Source organism: Polypterus senegalus, chromosome 18 (assembly GCF_016835505.1).
Source record: "Polypterus senegalus isolate Bchr_013 chromosome 18, ASM1683550v1, whole genome shotgun sequence".
Lineage (NCBI taxonomy): Eukaryota > Metazoa > Chordata > Cladistia > Polypteriformes > Polypteridae > Polypterus > Polypterus senegalus.
The window spans coordinates 34,920,721-34,938,195 of record NC_053171.1 but is presented as its reverse complement, the minus strand read 5'-3'; the positions used below and the strand labels follow the sequence as shown (position 1 = coordinate 34,938,195).

General features: G+C 42.8%; 1 protein-coding gene across 1 annotated transcript in view; it reads right to left on the bottom strand.

Moving 5' to 3' along the window:
• LOC120519091 (spectrin beta chain, erythrocytic-like) overlaps positions 1-15,771 on the bottom strand; it is a 147,161-nt gene extending 131,390 nt beyond the window's left edge. Inside the window, exons 1-9 of the mRNA XM_039742188.1 lie at positions 15,661-15,771; positions 14,454-14,621; positions 13,977-14,093; positions 13,617-13,774; positions 13,110-13,338; positions 4,281-4,915; positions 3,684-3,822; positions 3,384-3,598; positions 112-265 (exon numbers count right to left, since the gene is read on the bottom strand). Coding sequence (XP_039598122.1) covers positions 112-265; positions 3,384-3,598; positions 3,684-3,822; positions 4,281-4,915; positions 13,110-13,338; positions 13,617-13,774; positions 13,977-14,093; positions 14,454-14,621; positions 15,661-15,771 — 1,926 coding nt within the window. The remainder of the gene's footprint in view (positions 1-111; positions 266-3,383; positions 3,599-3,683; positions 3,823-4,280; positions 4,916-13,109; positions 13,339-13,616; positions 13,775-13,976; positions 14,094-14,453; positions 14,622-15,660) is intronic.
• Between the last annotated feature and the right edge of the window lie 1,704 nt (positions 15,772-17,475).

The window sequence follows — 17,475 nt, the reverse complement described above, 5'->3', positions numbered from 1 at the left end:
GTGTCGTTTTTCTTTTCTACCCATTTGGAGTGGCGCTCGTAATTTTGTTGTAAATTATTTTACAATGACAATGAAGGTTGTCTATTCTATTCTATTCTATTCTATACTCACCTTTTGCTTGTTGATAGTAACAAAAATCTGGATAAGATCTCTGCCAAGATCAGCAGTGCGGACCAGCTGCCACTTCTCATAAATCCACGATTCAACTTCCTCACAGTTGTGAAAGAATTCAAAGAGGTTCTGCTGCTCCTGCAATGCCTGCTTCCTGTAGAAAAGGACAGGGACAATGTTGAAGAAATAGTCTTCTGATAATCCATTTACTGGAGTATGACATGGTGTAACAACGGTGTCCCCAGAACTCCAACACTCCAGGAAATCAAACCCAAGACAATCAAGCATTCACATGTATTCACATGTAAAGATCAAACACTCTCCACCCCATTTTAAATGTGCAGCTCAACACTCTTGGAGGGCAATACGTGGAATTCAACAGTCCCAAAGTCTTCAAAAGTCCACCCAGTTGCCAACACTTTATTAAAAAAAACCTTTTAAAATCCAACTTCCTATGGTTTATCAAACACGTGATAGCATTAGAACATCTTTTGAGGAGAATAGTCCATTCTTACCAAGCAAAATTCATCAACCTAATTTTCCCATAATACCATCAGGTTCAAGTTTTCAAAGTTCCTAATGTCCTACTGTCTATGGTATACTTAATGCTCTTGTGGAACAATAGGTGGAGCTCACTGTCCTTCATCTAAAGTCTTCAATACTCCAACCAGTTGCCACCACTTTATTCAAAAAACCCAAAACACCACTTGCTGTGGTATATTTGGTGATTTATTCCATGTGTCTATGGTTCTCTATGTGATGAAAAATTTTCACCCTTAACATGTAAAAGTATTTCAAGTAAGAAGTAAAAATGTTAAATTTGAATCCACAAATCCAAGTCCAAGAAGATTATGCTCTGGCTTTATAACCACCATGATCTCTGATTTCCATAAATGATCTGCAGTATATTCCCTCCAAGTGCATTGAATCAGCGGTTTGGACACTCAAGTTCAGATTTTGTTTATACGTTACTGTGCCACCATTTTGTCTTCCAGAGGCGTGCTGCAGTTTTAGAGCTCTTGTATTTACTGTTGCTCTGGAAACAATACCCAGAATGCTCCGGGGCACACTGGTTGGTATTGCTTTTGGATTGATGATATAAAGATCATCCCAAGTCATTTCGAGGTAACTGAATTTGATGGATAAATGCTATTTTGCTGTTCTAAAGAGTTTTATTTTTGCCGTTTTGGTTATTGAATCCCTGCTCCTGCTTTTTGACTTTGATTTCCGGTTCACATTTTGGTTTTGACACTCAATCGTGTTATCTCCTGGTTTTGACCTCTAGCCCATTCTCTGACTACAACTCTCTTATTCATTTTTCATTTTACCATCTCTCACGAGTCAGTACAATAACACACTGGTGAGGCCTTATCTGGAGTATTGTGTGCAAAGGTTTAGAAAAGAAGCCGGCCCGTGACTTCTGCCATTATAGAATCTCAACAATATTTTGCCTCAGTTACTGAATACTAAAGCTATCTATTACGTAATGATGGGTGCATTTCAGTGATGACATTCTGGCACCCTAAGTTGGTGTCATGCATTGCATCATGTGCTCCCACCTCAAGGTGGCACAAGACGCATGCACATAGCCCAAAAGTGGTGTCATCACAATCATTTCAACCACTAAGTACAGAAGCTACCAATTCCAATGCAAATGTGAGTTAACTTAGCCATTACGGGAGATAAAAGCTACTTCTAAATACTGTGGCTTTCTTGAACTGCTGGTTTTTGAATTCTGTGTGACATTAGGTTTTGTTAAGTACAGATTTTATGCTGACCATATTGAAAAATGTCAAACCACAATGACAGCATTAACAGAATGGTTGACCAAGAGATGAAGCAGGAAATTATGATCAAAACAGGCAGGGGTCAAAGCCAGAAAACCAAAACCATACCAACATACGAAATCCAAAATATTAACCAAAGGTCCTTGTCAAAATGATATACGAGATCCTGACATCACAAAAAGATTTACAATAACTAAATGCATGGCCAAGATTTGTTTTCAATCCAGAGACCTGTATTGTAATAATAGTAGCCCACCATCTTAAACAGTAAATGGCCTCCAATGATATCTTCTGGTCATGTGGTAGCATGGGCCCTACCGGGAACAAGTGGCCATGAAAAACCATACAAAATAATGGCATCCATGATTTTAAAAAATAGAGGCGAAACTAAACATTTAAAACAGAGGCAGTGTGATGTAGTAGTTAAGGCTTTTGACTTAATTTTCTGAGGCTGTGGGTTCAGATTCCACTACTGATACCATGTGACCCTGAGCAAGTCACTTGACCTGTCTCTGCTCCAATTGGGAAAATAAAAAGAAATGTAACTAATTGTATCACAAATGTTGTAAGTCACATTAAATAAAGTTATCAGCCAGATAGGTAAATGTAATATAATGCCAAACCTGTCAGAAAACAGGAGGGCTTTCATAGAGGTAAAGAGTCACAATGTTGGGTCACATGCTACTTCTACTATTTATTGGACCTGAGAAAAGTCATAAATATCACCAAGCAGTAAGTAAATGCAGGGTTCAGAGATGGAGCCAACTGCCAGTCCTAACGTCAGCCCCCCATGAACGCCTCATCCTTCTTATTGAGCTGGCCATTGTATTTAAGTGACCAGAGAGGACTGCATCGAGCACACAGAAAGCAACGTTGCTAGTAATGTTACATTATGGGTTATCTAAGTTGGGATAACATCACGTTCTGGTGTACAAACTACTCAAAGTGTTAAATTCAAAAACAGAAGCTAAAGGAACAGGCAAAGTCTTCAATAAAAACTAACTACAACACTGAGACATACTGTACGTTAAGTCAAAACATTAGCAAATGGATGAGACAAAAATATGAGAAGGAACCAAGAAATTTGGGAATCTGGAGGGATTATGAAAAATACTCCATGCTTGTGCAATAAGTGGGCATAAGACTTGACTTTTATGTATTTACAGATAACAGGGAAGGCCTCAACTAAGAGTTGAATGGAGTGGACCAGCTTGGAGCATGGACACTGCTCTAAGTAGAACCTTGGTCTACATGGTCTTAATTTGAGACACCAGTTTCTGAAATACATTCATTTCCATTCCCTGACTGCACTCTCGAGTGGCCAATTGAAGTGCATTTTAACCCTGCACCCTTAGTAGACCTTCTAGAGAAGAAAAATTAATGTATAGCATTACACCTTTATACATCTACATCTAAACTTTCAAGGTGGATTAACTCAAGGGCTGATCATTTGTAGAGAAGTTTCAGGATAATAGAATGGCTCACCGAATCTTGCTCTGGGACAGTAGGCCATCGTATAGTTGGTTGAGCTCACGGACCTTCCCCTGGACCCGATGGTCTTTAGTGGATGCTGCTCTTCGGCTAATGCTTTGCAGAGTTTCTCCATGAGAAGAGATCTGAGAGTCCAAAAGGTTTTGCTTCTGCAGCAAGTCAACTGTGTCAACCAGTTGCTTACCATAATCATTTGAGATGACATGGTTCTAGAATTGGACGGAATGGAAAGAAAAATCAGAAGAGATAAAGGCGGGCGGTGAATGTCCACTTTAACCTTAACTTCTTGTTTACCTGCAGCTCAATAAGGTCAGCCTTCACAACATCAATGTCTCTCAGCAGGACCAGGGTCTTGACAATCTTATGAAGAGTCTCTCTGTGCCCTTGCAGCACCTGTAAAAGTTCTTTCCACCGTAACTCAATCTCTTCCTGTCTGAGACCAAAAAAAGCAGAATTCAGCAATTGCAAAATAGCAAAATGGCAGCATAAACCACGGTATGAGGCACACAATCTATTCTACAGGCAGACACGAATGGAGAGACGATTCTAAAATCTTTGTTGTGAAACGTAAAGAACTTTATGGTCTGGCACATGATCTGAGGTCTCGAAACCCAAGAGTTAAAAAATGTCCTGTATCTATCAGAGGTACTGTGACCTGAATACACGAATATGGACAGTACCAAAGGACTAACAAAAGCAGCTATGGACAGAAAGTGGCTGTTTACAGTGTGGAGTCTGCATGGGCCGGTTAGCCGGCTCACACCTTAGACCTTCACATTATGCTATCACTGGCCACATGGATGTCAGACCAAATTGTATTAAAAGGTTTCCCCACACACCCAATGAAATAACCGGTCTGCACAAATAGACAACATCAAGTGCTGCTCTCACCTCTGGCTGATCTTGAACTTGCTGTGGTAGTTTTCTTTCTCAATGACAGCTGCCATGTTCTTCAATGCTTTGAATCGTTGGTCTCGGGCATGGACATCAGTAATGAAGCCCTCAAGTTTACGGGAGGCCGCTTCGGCTTCCTGCAAGTTGTCAAAGTCCTTGAAGTCCTGTTGCTGAAGCAACTTACAGGTCTCATTCAGGTAGGCTTCCCGAAGTTTCGCCTTGCGCTCAAATTTCTGTGCCAGTTGTTCCAGCCGCTCAAGTCGAAGTAACTCCATCTGGAGGGCACGTTCTCGCTCATGTTCAGCCCGTTCTAGAATCCCCCAATGTTTTTCCAGGTCCCCAAGTGTTTTGCCTTCTGGTGGGATGTAGGCTCGTTGATTGTTTGCGCGCAGTTTGGTTTTGAGGTTGAATAGGTGGGCTTCAATTGCTCCTCGCTCCTGGTACTTTGGTGGTTTTTCCACCGTACGATAGGTCTTGAAGACTGCCATCATTCGTTGCATGCCCTGCAGTGAGTTGGGAAAGCAGCGGTCACTAAGCTCCACCACTTTTGTTTTAATCCACCGGAGAAGATCCGAAATCATCTTTTCATACTGCTGCTTGAGGTCATCAATGTCTTTCAAGAGGCCAACAATCTATGAGTAAAAGACAACACGTGGGTTGCTACTAGCATTATTAAGCACAGGAAGAGTTTCCGGTGAAAGGCTTTTTAAGATACTGTAAGAGTGGGGTGAAGAGTGACCACTAACAAGGGATACAGAAACAGAGTGACCATCCAAAAGGACCCTTATCACAAGAAATGGCAATAGGGACGGACCGGGGAGAAGAGAATCCAAAAAAAATAACTAATGTTCAGAGTGTGCTGCAGTGGAGGAAAATAAATACATAAATAATAGTGATGTCACCCACAAAGGGGTACATGAAAAAAGACTGAGGAAGAGTCTACTACAAATAAGGAATTAACAGGGGCACTACAATGAGCTAGAAATCTGCTAAAGGACTACAAACAATAAAAGATAAAGACAAGGAGACCCCAAGTGAGTCACCCACCTGACCAGCAGACACGGCACCCAATTGTGGTTTTAGGGTGGTCTCTTTCATTTGTTGCCATCTGATCCACAGGTGGCTGAAGTTTCCAACAAATGTCATGGCCCCGCTTCTGGAGTTTAGGTTTGCAGTGTCGATAAACAAAGCTTCTACAAGCTGGACTGACAATCTAAACATCTCGATGAAACAGCATCTGCCGGTCTACGTCTGTCGAGAGGTCCATTCTTCACACAGGTCAACAGCCATCAGCACTTAGTTAACCTTTCTGTCATATCGTGAGCACCTGTAGACCTCCCTGTAACATTTCCTTTATATTTGATTCCCAGTCTGCAGCCACATGCATACAAAACACCCAAGGTATCCATCAGCGCCACACACTTCTGCAGTGTTCACCTGAGGGTCACAGGCCGCTTGTGTGTGTATGTATGTGTGTATGTATGTGTGTGTGTAAGGGGAGACAGCTGGTGAGCACTTCAAGCTGATAAGCTTGTAATCCATTAGAGAAGAAGCTTTAGTGAGTGGCGTGCTGGCTGCAATGTCATCTCCAGAACAGCAGGGGGAGCTCTAAATGCAGTGAGGCTGATGGTCACCGAGATGTTTAACGTTTGCTCAGCTCATGGGAATGGCTATGAAGTCACAGTGACAAATCAGCGGTTATAGCCTAGTTGAGCCTGTGCGTGATGGTCTGTAGATGTGGCTTTAGTACTGGACTGGTTTATTAAATTGGCGCTTGCATATTTACATTTACATGGGTTGCTTCTTTGTATTATTTTCACTATTGAAGTGGCTTTAAGATGAAGTGGTGTGACCAGCCAGACCACCCTGAACACAGAAGTGGTCAGTTATGGAACCACGGATATGCCACAGTCACCTCAGTCCCACAGTGTGCTATATCCTGCTTGTCATTTTGGTTTGGTTTGTTTTATGTGTTGCTGTTGTTTTTTGTAAATGGGCTTTCTGTGAAATATTTATAAAACAAAGACAAACTTCTTAAGTCTTAAATCCAGTGGTGGCTGGTGTGATGGTTCAGAGGTACGTAATGTTTTATAGTGTCATGAATGCCATTATTTTTGGAGTGTTTGGGACACACCGCCACCCTCACCAGGAAAAGCATATGGGACCAGGAGATGAGATGACGGTTACGGTTAGGGTTATTTATATTGGAATATTTTTAACCTTCTGTTTTTAAAATGTATTTGCATTTATGATTTACAATCTCGTCGTCTTTTCGAAGGCAGCATTCAAGACTGGCATCGAGCGGATTGTTGTGGACACCTCCTAGGATTATTGTGTGTCATTTTTGTGATGATGTGTCACTCAGGAGAGAGAAGTGCAATAACCTCTCATCAGAATTTTACTTAACAAGAGAGGAACGGCCCGCTTTCTCACTCTGATAAGAGAATTAAATGTGATTCAGAATTTGAGGCTCCTGATTAGAGCATTTTCTCCACTATGTCTTTTTGCTTTGTCCCATCTTGAAAATATGTCCAATGGATTGAAGAGTTAGACTTAAGCTGATGTCAGCTTTTACACAAATTCTACTGGGATCGGATGTCATACTTGATGATGGGGCTACAGATCTTGTTATCTGACATTATCCAGCGACATGCCTAGACATATCAGGGTGTGACAAATGAAACAACTCCATGATGACTTTCCAGCCCAGTTTAACACATCCAAAGCTCAACACTATATCTGGCAAACAAGAACGTGCTGACTGACCACATTGGTGCTGTGTGAATACAGTCCAGGTATGGTGAGTCCAGCTGTAATCTCAGGCCTCCTTCTTTTTCTTTATGACACGGTATGTAAAACATTCAGGCAGGAAAGTCTCTATTCTATCTGCAAGGTCCAAACATCATTGGCTGTGATGGACCCTTTTCCAGCCAGGACACCATAATGGAAGGACAATATGGAAGGAGGTAAAACTCAGCTGGGATGGGGCTGTTTAAACATCCCATACTAAGGGATAAATTAACAGACAATGTCGGGTGGTGCTGGGATATCAACAGAAGGACCTCCACCAGTTTAATGGATGGCAGTGCTCAGCAGGTGTGGACCAGGTAAAGATGGCCACAGGGATATATGGGAGTTGTAGTCCTGATCCTATCAGGGTCCTTCTACTTAGGGTGCTGCAGGGATAAGCACTTCCAGGTCAGACCAAAGCCTCCTGAAACAGGGATTCCTCTCCCTGCAGCACCCCTCGGGATCACCTAAGGACTCCAACAGGATTGTCCCTCAGGACTACAACTCCCAAATATCCCTTATTTTGATAATGGGTGCTATCTTTAAATAGGCTGCATGAGTTTAAATAGTTAAATCCCGGCTGAGATGGATGGTTCCTTACCTGGCCGGGAAAGCCTTTTTAATAAAAAGATGTGGGTGGATGAGCATCCCAACCATGTTGGTTAGTGGTGTCTTACCGGGTCGGAGGGCTGTTATAATGGATGGACATAAGGAGACTGCTTCCCAGGGCCATGTGCTTCCTTGGTACACTCGCTGGTGACATCCCTTTGGCGAGCATCCTATTTGGACAGCCGCTGATTGCATGGGAGTTGGAGTTTTGGTGGGCAGCCATGTTGGGGTCCTCAGGTGTCACCTGGAGGAGCTGCTGGAGGCAGAATCTCCTATCAAATGGGTTTCTGCCTGACCCAGTGTGCACTGTGATAGCATAGGGTCCAGTATAAAGGAAGCTGTGGAGCAGCTTCAGCCGGCGAGTCAGAGTCAGGAGAGCAGTCAGATGAAATTCATTTGGGTGGAGTGGACAAGTAGAGAGTCATATTGTCAAAGCTGTGGAGAACGTTGAGGTATTTGTGGCAATAAACCTCTTTACTGGCATCGGAGACGCTGTCTGTGCTGCTATGTCTGGGGTTTGGGATTTGCTATAATGCCCCCTGGTGGTTCTCAAGCCATTTGGTGCCATTTTGTTACTAATGACACTCGTTGCTGCCACATGACATATGACATGACCAGGGTGTTGGTATTAATGATGGTGACGCGGTGTTTGTAATCGTCCAGGTTTGTGGATGGTAATATAAAACCTTTCATGAGTGACGCTTTAGGTTAGACCCTTGGAATGGTGACTTTCAGTTAAGTTTTCCTGACTTTGATTCTTGTTACAGCTATTGGAGTTAGCTGCATGTTTGGTAGTCTGTCTGGTTCGGACCCCTGCTTTGTTTTTTGGTTTGCAAGTTCATTTCGTGATCCTTTTTTATCGCCCTTGTTACCAGCCTAATCCGTACCAACTCTTGTATAACATGGCTGACTCCAACCCTTGTACCCTGGCAGCTGTCGGGATAGGCTGCAGACCCCCATAACGCTGTGTTATTGTAATAAACTAGCTCAGAGAATGAACAAATGAATGGATCTAGAGCTACAGAAAATCACAGCAAAGCAAATGGAAACGGGGGGCAGTGGAGTGACCAGATGCTGGCAGCCCACCGGCGACTAACGAACGACTCGCCCTCTTTATCAGACGCTGGTAGCCCAGGATGAAAGAAGTAAGCAGCGTAATGGAGTTACACCCTGTGTTGGTGGAGACAGACTGACCCTGTGACTCACTGCTCGACTGACCCTGAGCAAGTCACTCAACTCCTGGCAGTTCTCACCAATGCATCCATGGAAAGCTCCTTCATACAGCTAATGTTTTTTGTTTTTTTCGAAGACCTACACTTATTAACACTCCTTTCTTGAACTGGTTGAAGCATTTGGACTTTAGCCACCAGAAAAAGAAAGTGAACTGAAGTCCAACAGATATGGTGACTTATTAAACACAAAAGTATTTTAATAGCATGTATAAAGAGTTTATTGAAAACAATGGTTGACAGCCATCAATCTTTAACTGCACAGGAGGGTGAGAGAATACGACACGAGACGTGGCCTCCTGACAGCTTCACTTAGGGGATCTTCTGACAAACTGCTCCTTATTTGAGACCTTTCAGTGAATTGAAGGTAAATAATGTAAGCTTCAAATGACATTCTGTCAGGGTCCAGCGCAGGCCTTTCTATGCTTTCACACTTAAGTGCCAACTTTGTGCCCAGTTGACTGTGCCATTCCATTAGAAAGTGTCTAAGGCCGGGCCTAAGGGGGTCTTACCGTTCCTAAGCAGAGGTGACATTAGGGTTCTTAACGTTCACACTTTAGTTTTAGACTTACTGGACCGAACACCTCAAGACAGGGCTTAGCAGAACTGGCCGTTGTTCAGGAACTGATTAATGGACAGATGCCGTGCATCCAGAGACTGTTCGGACCCCTTCAGTTTCTTTTTGACATTTTATTCTGTAGCAGCTTTGTGCTAAAATGATTTACATTTTGTTTCACCTCATCAAGCAACACTCAATACCCCAGAATGCCAAAGTGAAAACAGGATTTTAGAAACTTTTGCAAATTGAATAAACAGAGAAGCTGAAGGATCTGCTCTGGTATCTGGGAGGCTGCCGGTTCAAATCCCATTACTGCCAGAAGGGGTCCTACGCCGTTGGGCACTTGAGCAATGCCTTTAAACTGAAATTTACTTTGGGGGTGCTGGACAATGGCTGACCCTACGCTAGGACGTCCAAAGATCATGCGAAAAGACAGTTTTCCCTCGTGGATTAATACAGTGTACCAAATACCAAAAAACATATCAAAGTATTCGGACCCTTAGCCATGACACTTGAAAGGTGGCTGCCATTCTATCGATCATCTCTGAGTTGATTCTTCACCTGTGAACTGTCCCAATTATTAGACACGGGTCTTCACGCTAACAGACTGCAGAGTTCCCGTGGAAGGGCCGGCCAGACAAGTGGCCTTGGTCAATGAGATTTGGCCTTGACCGAAGTTGTGCGTTTTATCCGTGTTCTGTTATCAAGTGGCGATTTGCTTTGCTCATCTCAGTTGCTAAAGGACATTAGTGAGAAGTCAAGCAAAATGACAAAGATTGATTACAATATGCGAGCTCTCGAGGCAACTCAGGCCCCTTCTTCAGGCAAGTTAGCCAATAAAAGGTGCCATTTTGCTTGACTTCTCACTACATTCATAATGGCTAACATGGTACAACACCCTAGTACTAAAAGATCTCAGTAATGCTGAACAAATAATTGCATTCGTATTATTACTGCGATAAGTCGCTTCTGTAGTAAATACATTGCTGCATCAAATATATAGTAAGGCAAGTAACTGAATTACAAACTGCAATAAAAGGCTGAGAGCAGAGACTCTTTCACGCTGCCCACACTCATTGCAGACAATTACGTCATATGAGTAAGAGGAGCAACAGCAGCTCATTGTCTGTCAACTCGTTGATTGGCAAAGGCAGCGAACGCTTGGATATACCCGAGACTGTAAGTTCTGGCTCAAAAGCCAAAGATTTGGTCCCCAAACAAGCTGGCAAATCTGTTGTATGCCTTTAAACGGGAAGAGTATTTCCAGACTCAGGTATTTTGTAATTCATGTCAAGCGAAGGGGGCTTCTTTCACAGGAAACACACCAAGCCAGTTCCACCATTTGAAACACAGTCATAAAGAGCAGTACAAAGAGTGTGTAAATGTTCAAGCAACACAGCCAGACTGAAGACAAAATGTGAACCATGTCTAAAGCAGCCATCGAATTCCAAAGGTTTTGAATGTGCATCACCATACGAGCCCGGGTCCCGATATCAAAAAGAAATAACGCAGCCCATTCATTACCTGTGTAAAGGTATGGTGCTGACAGGGTCGCTGCTGCCGCCACCATTAAGGTGGATTGGGCAGATCAGGAAGCCCAGCCGCACGGGTTAGTTACTGAACAGTGGCATTTTCTAATAGACAACTGTTGTTTGCTTTCTGAAGTGGTCTGTATTTGCATTTATTTATAAGCAAATAATTACAAAATAATAAAATAAAATAAAATAGAGTGAGAAAGGTATCCATTATTACTTCATACTTCAGATGTCACCACTAACACTTACCGCGCACACAAGAAACATTTTAAGAGCTTTGTGTTGCCGCCTTCTACCTTCCCACACACACAGACTGTGCAGATGTCTCGTCCGTCTGCCATGAGTCGTTTTGTTTTTTGGCAGAGGAAGCGCAGTTTTCTGACAAGCAAACAACTGTACGTGTCGGAGTATTTCATAAAACAGACTTGAAGACTTCGTATATATGATTTAGCTTCCACACTGGATTTGAAGGATTTGGTGAAAAATTTTGCAAAACAGAAGGCAAGAAACATTTGATTTTGATGACGTAATCTATATGTAATTTTTTGTGTAATAAATAACAATAATTTAAATTATTGTTAACTGGCTAGTAAGAGAAAGGTGGAATTTAAAATGTTTGTCATTCTGTTATGCCTTGCACTACTTATATTTACCACGTTTGGCTGACGCTCTTAGGCGAAGTTGGGTGAGTGCTGTGCATCATCTAGGGACATATTTCAAGTGATCTGGCAATCACAGACCAGAGTTGCTAACAAAGTGGAATCCTGACCGGACAGTCAGGCGAGTTTATTTATTTATTTATTTATTTATTTTTCTTCTATCCCCTTGCACTGCAAGTTTTGCTGCAATCTGATTTGATAAGGTTTATTCATCTAAAATGTAGTGTTATAGGCACATAATAGTTTACAGAATTAATTTTGTAAATATTTTGCAGCACAAATTGCATTTTCCACAAAACATGTTTACTTTTTTTGCAGTATTCATTATTGACTGTAACGATTATGTTTTAATACATGTACAGCTAACAGTCTCAATTTATCATCTGTATTGACAGCTTGTACAATTGGCAATACTGCACAGTGCACAACCTTAATCTGTGATTTATCGCATTACCTGTAGTTATCGCAGAATCTTCAAGTTTATCGTTCATCACAATTATTCCCAATATTGTGCCGATTTAGACTTTAGGAGAAGTTACTAGCATTTGGCGACGTCCAGATGTGAAAACCGTCACACTTAATTACTATCTGTTAGGAAGCGTGCTATAGATGTTTGAATATGCTGTATGTGAGAGCTGCAGAATATTTGTGTTTTACCACGTCTGCCACGTCAACATCTTCTTTAATGTCCTTTGCTGTGCCATTTATTTATGCTATTGTTACTTTTCTTAATTATCTGCTGTGTTTTGTTCCATGTGTCTTGTGCTCCAAAAAGCGGAGCCAACTGCCATTCACTGTCCTCCATCCATCCATTATCCATCACGCTATATCCTAACCACAGGGTCATGGGGGTCCGTTGGAGACAATCCCAGCCAACACAGGGTGCAAGGCAGGAAACAAACCCCGAGCAGGGTGCCAGCCCACCGCAGCCAATCACTGTCCTGCAGCCTATAAATCTGGAAAGTCCCCCACAGTTGCTGGTGGTTCATTGTGAATGCACAAGGGGGTCGGTGAGTCTGCTTGTGTTTATTGTCCTTCTGTGATTTGTTGAATTTCTGGATTTTTCAACTTTCTGTTCTGTGTTTTGCTCTTGCTATTGGGACATGTTTAATTTGAATTACCTCCATGGAGCTTCATTTTGATTGATAAACAGTTTTGTGGAGAATAAATCTTTTATTATAAAAAGATTCTACAAGGCCATTTCTGTCTAGTTGGGGGTTTTGATAGGATTTCTCCCTCTAGTGGAAGTTCTTTTGGGACTTTCGTACTTTCGCACTTCTAATTTACAGCTTATAGAGTATATACAATACTATACATACATACATACATTCCATAGATCAGGCGTGAAACATGGACATGTACGAAATGCAGTAAAACAGTGAGATTAACAGGACAGGCTTTATTTCGAGAACCTTTGATGAGAAACCAAAGCAATTGCAACTGACCTTGGCTATCCGCTTCTGTCCTGTCTGCCCCTGCTTCATCTTGGAGAAGTAATGGTAGTAAAGAGAGACGTAGGTCATGATGGACTTCTCATCTGGCTGAGGCACTGCTACATCTTCAGCATCGAGCAGTCGGGAAATACCCAGTTCTGTTTCGGCGATGTTGAAGGCGTAGTTGAGGTTCTGTAGAGGCTGCTTTGGTGTTAGACATTCATAGTCAACTAGATCTGGCCTTGGAAACAAGAAAATGTGTATTAGCTAATAAAACAAAACCTTAATTTGGAGCTTACACATTATAATAGGTCATGATTTGGTTCATCTTGTGGTGGGTATGGCAATGAACTATCAGCGCATGCTCCCAACCTCACACCCCATGGTTTGGAATTCATTACTAAACCCAACCAACTCTGACTTAAGTCCTAAGGTACCCCCTTCCACTCCTAAGACAGCCGGATTCTGTGGAGCAGCTGCTGTCCACTCGAGCTTCAGAGTAGCAGAAGACAAGCCTACCTGTGAAAATGAATGAGGGCATTGAAAGCCAAGCCATCCCGCCAGCTGCTGGAGAAGTCCTGCACATTGACATTTGAGTACTTGGCTGTTCTACGTTGGCACCAAATCAGGAGAGCTTCTTTTGCAGAGCGACGGGCTGCACTGGCAACAAACTCATCCTGTAACAATTGACAGCGGGATTGTTTGATTTCTGATTCATAATATAAGGGATGAAACTCCAACCGCCTACTCCCCATTTCATTCCCCTCCATAGAGTGGGTACCCTCCCACCACCAGAGGCCTTGTCTTCCTGACCTCCAAAAAGACCACTTACTTCCAATAAGAACTGAGACCATAGCCCACAATTCACTAGTTGCTCACCTCATCCAAAGTAATGGCAGCAATTTGGAAACGGAGGATGATGATCCAGATTAGGCCCAAAATCATGGTCCGATCTTCATCAACAATATTCTCTGGCCCAATCAAATCCACTTTAATCTGCAGAGGGTTAAAATGACAATGGCAGTGTAATCAAGAAGGTGATTGTCATGACATGAAGGACGGGGGCCCATGGAATGACTGTATGTACACACACACACACACAGAGGACCCCTGGAATAGCAAACAGAAGTTACAGAGGTTCAAGGACCTGGACCTTTTTTTTTTTGCTGGGGGATAAAACCATTAAGACCTGCAGTCACTTTGACTCCTGGATTTCCATAATTGCCAAGAATGGCTAAAGGAGGATACCAAAGTTTTGGTAGGAATGGCTGGTGTGTACAGTTCAGAGCCGAACTTGCTCTACTGGGGGTTGTGCTTCGATAAGAGATATCGGCTTCTATGGCTGCAGGGCCTTACCTTTGTTTTAAGGAACTGGATAGCAATGCTGTTGTTTTCTAGGCAGTGCACACGGAGGGTCTTCCTGCTGGGGGTCTGAAGCTTTTCCCCAGAAATGAGCTCCAGCAGTCGGATAAGATAGACACCAGTCTTTAGCTCTGTGTAGACATCTTTAATCTCAATCTCCACCTGCAGAAACAGACATTATTTAAGGTCCAAATGAGGTGGAGAGGGGCTCCTCTCATGTGATGTAATATTATGAGAAGACTGACCAGCACATGAGGAAAAACGCAAAGTGATCCGACCACTGTGTTACGTAATATACCAAGTGCACTGGCTGCAGTGGAGCACATGTAACAAGCTGCCTGACAAATCAGATGATGGAAATGGTTGGATTCCTCACAAGATTAATTATCAAAAGTAGGCTGAACACTCTGTTATGGAGGGTCTTGACCTTTTATGAACATTTATAACAAGTTGATAGACCAGTCGGAAGATAAAATATTGCAAATTTACAGACCCATCACAAAATGAAACACTAACAGAGCACTTATTAATTGCTCTTTTATGCAGTACAAGTGTATTAGCCCCGTATGAGCACATATAATTAGCTGAATGACCAATCACAGTGAACTGATCTCCGTAAGATTAAATACGTGCACTCCATTATGTAATATTACAGGAATGTTGGCAATCAAAAACTGAAATAAACCGCTACATTAAATATACTATTACAAGCATGTTGATCCTTTCTGGGTGTGCATAACAAGATGATAAAGCAAACACAAGATGACGTATTACAAGTGAAATGACCATCACATTGTGTGACGTTCGGGGGGGCTGGCAGTGCATGAGCAAGTACTGTAAGTTGACGACTCCTCAAAAGATTAAATATTACATATGGACTGGCCCAAGTGAGTGAAGTAACGGCTGTATCCTGTTCATTAAGAACTGTGAAGATGGGAAAATATCCGAGGTCAAGTACCCTTCACCTGATGAATTATTGCAAAGCGAGAGAACATTCCAGCATTGTGCTTATATGGCCTTATCCCGTCCCCATCACCTTACACCATTTAAATAATTCCAGAAACAAACATCTTTTTTATTTTTCCACTGAATCATAAAATAAATATCCCTCAGCTTGAAAAACCCTGGAGATGTGCAGAGAGGAGAAGAGAGTTGCGGCAGTGTGTTGCTCAGAGTGTCCCTCTCGTCTGCGTGTGGTCACCTTGTGTTTTGAGAAGACGTTGTTAATCCAGTTTGTGAAGGTCTTCTTTTGTACGGCCATCCGCTGCTCTTGCAGCTCCTTGATTCTCCCCTTCTCATATTCTGCATCCATTCTGACAACAAGAGAGAGACAGACAGATGGAAAACATGAACGACTGAGGTGAGCGGCGACATGACAAGACAGTCCGGCCCAGGAAATGATGGCCTGATTAAGGGTCTGGGTTTACTGGCATAAGAGAAGAAACATAAAATATCAAATTAAAAAAAATTAAAGCAACATGAATTTTGAAGGCAGCTGTGGATAGTAATCAGTATGAGGATATTATGATGTAGCTTCTTCATACACATCATCAGTGATGAACTCAGGCTCATAAAGGTGCTGTAGGCCTTAGCTCATCTGTCACCCTCACCCGGGTGGTCCCCAGCTTGTGTCCAAGTACACCATGGATCACCCCTCTTGACCCACAAACACCTTGATGCTTTTTCTGCAGCGTTGATGATGTTCTTGGTGGCTCTTCTTTCCTGCAACCCCCTAATGCCAAGGAGACTGAGTGCCTGATGTAGAGATCACCCTGCAAGGCCCCTGCAGCCCACCTCAATCGGGCCTTCCACCTATGCCTTCTACATTCTTCTACCAGCTCAAGGTGTTTTGCTTTCTTGCACTCATGGGGATCCTCTATTCAGTCTCCCCAGGGAACAATGAGTTCCACCACAGTCACTCGTTTAGCCTGGTCAGACTTTAGGACCAAACCTGGCCTGAGTGTTGTCCCCATGAAACTTCAACTGCTTTCCTAGGTCAGCCAACAGCCCGATTGGGTCCCTGAGCTCCACTTGGGGGTTTTTCCTGTCTTAACAAAGGCAGTGGTGTGCCTTACTGGAAGCGGGTGTTTGCTCTTTTGAATTCCAGTGCAGATGGCTTCATGGTCATGGTGCCACCTATACCTTCCCTCTCCTAAGACTTTCAGGCAGCAGCTCAAGACATGCTCCAAAGGACCACTTGCCTGGCACAGGCGGCATGCTGGGGTATCAGATAGACACCAGCAATGCAGACTGGACAAGCTGGGAAGGACATCATACACTGACTGAATGAGAAGCTTCACTCTCGCTGGCTCTGATTTCCAAAGTTCTGCCCACATGATCTTTCAGGCAGTTATTTGATCTCAGATGCTCAAAGCTCCTTGTTGGCCATAGCCACTGCCCTGCTACGCCGATCCTCTTCCAGCTCTGCACTACCAGTCAAATTTTTGGACACACCCAGAAATGTTCATGTTTTTGATAGAAACTGATACTTTTGATTTTATCAAGATATGATTAAACTGAATTCAAAATTCAGCCGTGACATTACTAGTGTTTCTAATGGCTATTACTGCTTGAAATGACTGATTTTTAATTTATTATTCACGTAGGACCACCAAGCCCCGTTTTTAGGTGCCATTCCTTCAGTGTCCTAATGGCCAGCCTCCAGAGCTTATCCTTAATTTGTCATGTTTAAGTGCTGATTGGTTGCTAGAGTAACCTTTATAAATGCATTTGCACCTCTCAAACCTGTTATTCTGTTCACTTGATTTCAAACTTCCATCTTAAACTTCCATTGACTTATTTGGTGGACGCCCAAATTTATGATACAATTGCTTGCACTCCTTTTTGGTTTTCCAGCTCAAGCACAGGCAGGTCAAGTGACTGGCTCAGAGTCACACGGTGTCAGTAGCAGGATTTGAACCCACAGCCTCAGGGATAGACGTCCACAGTCTTAAGGTGCTGGCATTCCTAAGGTTCAGCCAAAATGAAAACAGCTTTCTCAAGAAACACGTCATTC